The 2660-nt window shown below is 47.0% G+C and overlaps 1 protein-coding gene across 4 annotated transcripts in view; it reads right to left on the reverse strand.

The window, feature by feature from the left end:
* Positions 1-2660, reverse strand: part of PKNOX1 (PBX/knotted 1 homeobox 1) — a 45188-nt gene that overhangs the window by 22451 nt on the left and 20077 nt on the right. For 3 of the 4 annotated variants that reach the window (XM_040267133.1, XM_040267122.1, XM_040267126.1), the window contains exon 4: positions 366-493. In XM_040267133.1, coding sequence (XP_040123067.1) covers positions 366-493 — 128 coding nt within the window. Of the gene's footprint in view, positions 1-365; positions 494-2078; positions 2172-2660 lie in introns of those variants that run through there. The other variant, XM_040267142.1, reaches the window with a different exon arrangement.

A 2660-nucleotide genomic window follows, 5' to 3' on the forward strand; every position in this document is an offset into this window, starting at 1 on the left:
GGCTTTGGTGGCAGAGTTGATTCTCCATTCATAAGGTGAGCTCAGAAACACCCCGTCTTCTGTTTACTGGGAGAAACTGGGTAGACTTGCTGTTTTTCCTTCTTTGTGGTAGAAATCTCTAGTACAATCAGCTGGGCTTAAAGACTGCTTGTTGTAAGGTTGACTAAATGTAGACTTATATTCCAAAACTGTTTTTAAAAAAGATGTTAGCAATAACATGGTAACCTGAGAAAACTTTCACCCCAGCATTATCACATTCCAGCCCACTACTCTGCCCAGCCAATAGCTCACTTTCGGTTTTACCAGGCCTCCATCCTCATCACTCCTCTGAACAAACACCCACACACTTCACATCTCACCGCTACCTATAAATGGCCTGCTTATCTGCATCCATCGGTGTCTGGGACCCCACTGGGGGAGGGCTCACTCCTTCCACATCTGGTTCAGAGCAGTTGGGGTCTTGCTCCGTTTTTAACTCTGTGACTACCTGCATCTGTGAGAGGAGGAAGAGTATTTTTGTTACTAAAAACAAAGTAAGTTGCTGCTAAGTATTCTATTCTCAAAGCAGAGGAATGGCAAACTGCCAGGTGGTTATATAACTGGCAATAGTACGTAAGGAATATACCAACAAAGCTCCTTTGAATGTACTAATAATATGCTTTTAAATGGTTAAAAAAAAAAAGGTCAGATTTCCAAACCATTTAAAAATTGAGAGGACTGATGTGTGAAACACTTATTATTTTCAAAACCTCTGAAGGGAACCAGTGCACATGAGATCTGACCGGTCCGCCTCTCCTTGCTGTAACATCCTCACAGCAGGTAATGCTGTGGTTGGAGAAGGATAAACAAGTAGTCCACGCTCTCTTATCTTGTCACAAAAACAACTCAAGCCGTGTGATGGGGCTGGAATTCTCCCTTACCAGTCCTTAAACTCAGGAATATACAAGGTATAAAACTTTAAGTCACTGCATCTAGAAAGCAAAGACCAGCTGTGTTTAAAGAACAGTTTTAAACATAAGAGGAAGTCTTAAAGCTATTATCATTGAAATTGCTTTGGCTGGCTGTGCTATTTGGAACTTAGGGGAAGAATATTTAAATCCCTAAACATAAAAGAAATCAATTTACAAATAAAACAAAACCACTCCATTAACTTCTTTTATCCCTGAGCAGATCAGTGCCCTGGCTTCTTCAGGGCTGGGGTGTCTGGGTCTACCTGCCCCACCCCCAACTGCAACCCCTTTCCCCTCAAGGAGGTAGACTCTTGGGGGGGTGTGGGGGGGGGCTCATCCTCAGTCATCCTGCCGGGAGGGCAGCCTGGCGCTTGGGCCGCAGCCCTGCTGGCTGGCTTGGGCTTTGTTCTCGTCTCTCCAACAGAACAGAGCCAGCAGGTCACTCCATGATGCTTCTGGATGAAACAGCATACTTGGGAATAGTTTCTCCCTTAAAAAATAAACCGAAACCGAAAGCAACTGACTAAAAAAGCCCAATCAAACAGTATTTCTGGAGAGAAGTCTGACACTATTATTTTTAAAAAAGCTTAAGATTTACTTCAGGAGTTTTAAAAATGATTGTGAAAAAAGAGCAATCTAACTGTTCGCCCGCAGAGGGCTGTCTAAGTAGATTTGGTCGATCTATATTGTAGAAAATCAAATGCTTACTGCAAGGAAGGAACTCTCACAACAGTTTTCCACATACTGGGAGGTGTGGAGCTATTACAAGCACTGGCCCAGCCCTCCCTGGACTCAGTGCCTCAGGGCGGGGGTCAGCTGCAGGGGCAGCAGAGGTGAGAGCATGTGAGGGTCCAGAGTTCCCAGAGCACAGAGCCCGCAAGAAGCCGCCACAGGGACGCCATTAGATGTGCCTCTGAGAAACAAAATCACTTGGAAATAGCAGAGGACTTCTGGTAAAGAGAGCAGCCTGAAACAGAATTCCCTATCTCTGAGAAGTAGAAACACTTAATTTGAAAAGTCAACAAAAACAAAATTGCTCCAATGGGAAACATCCCAGGAACGGCACAAAACTGTCCATCAAGGAAAGACCTAACATGGAAAGGGAGGGGCACAGCCTCCAAATCTCACCAAGTGGGGAGTGACAGGTGGGTGAGGTGCCCCAAGCTTGGGCGCTCCCTACACCCTCAAGCAGGGAGCGGGGTATCATGACCGCCTCCTGCAGGGATAGGAAAAGTACAGACAGAACCCCATGTGTCATCAGACAAGTCCCCTCCACCGCCCAGGTCCACGGACAGAAACAGAGCAGATGGTCCGGCTCCACTCAGACCAGCAAGCGGGCACCACGGGAATCTGCGATCATCACCACAACCAGCTCTTCCATAAAACCGACGTTTACTAACACTAACATTGAAAAGGTAAATCCCCAAGAAACGCTGATTTAGGGGACTCAAAATTACTGAATCTTGGTGTTATTTAGGAAACGACTTGAACAATTAATTCTACAGCTAATCCTTTCGAGCACGAAGATGTAATAAATGCATTGAGCGTTTAACACTGACCCTGCACCCGCAGGGAGGCGCGTGTGAACGCACAGGCAGGCGCTGCGGGTGCTCCAGCAGGGAGGCGTGTGAACACACAGGCGCTGCGGGTGCTCCAGCAGGGAGGCGCGTGTGAACGCACAGGCGCTGCGGGTGCTCCAGCAGGGAGGCG

This window comes from Oryx dammah, unplaced genomic scaffold, assembly GCF_014754425.2.
Source record: "Oryx dammah isolate SB20612 unplaced genomic scaffold, SCBI_Odam_1.1 HiC_scaffold_2, whole genome shotgun sequence".
Classification (NCBI taxonomy): domain Eukaryota; kingdom Metazoa; phylum Chordata; class Mammalia; order Artiodactyla; family Bovidae; genus Oryx; species Oryx dammah.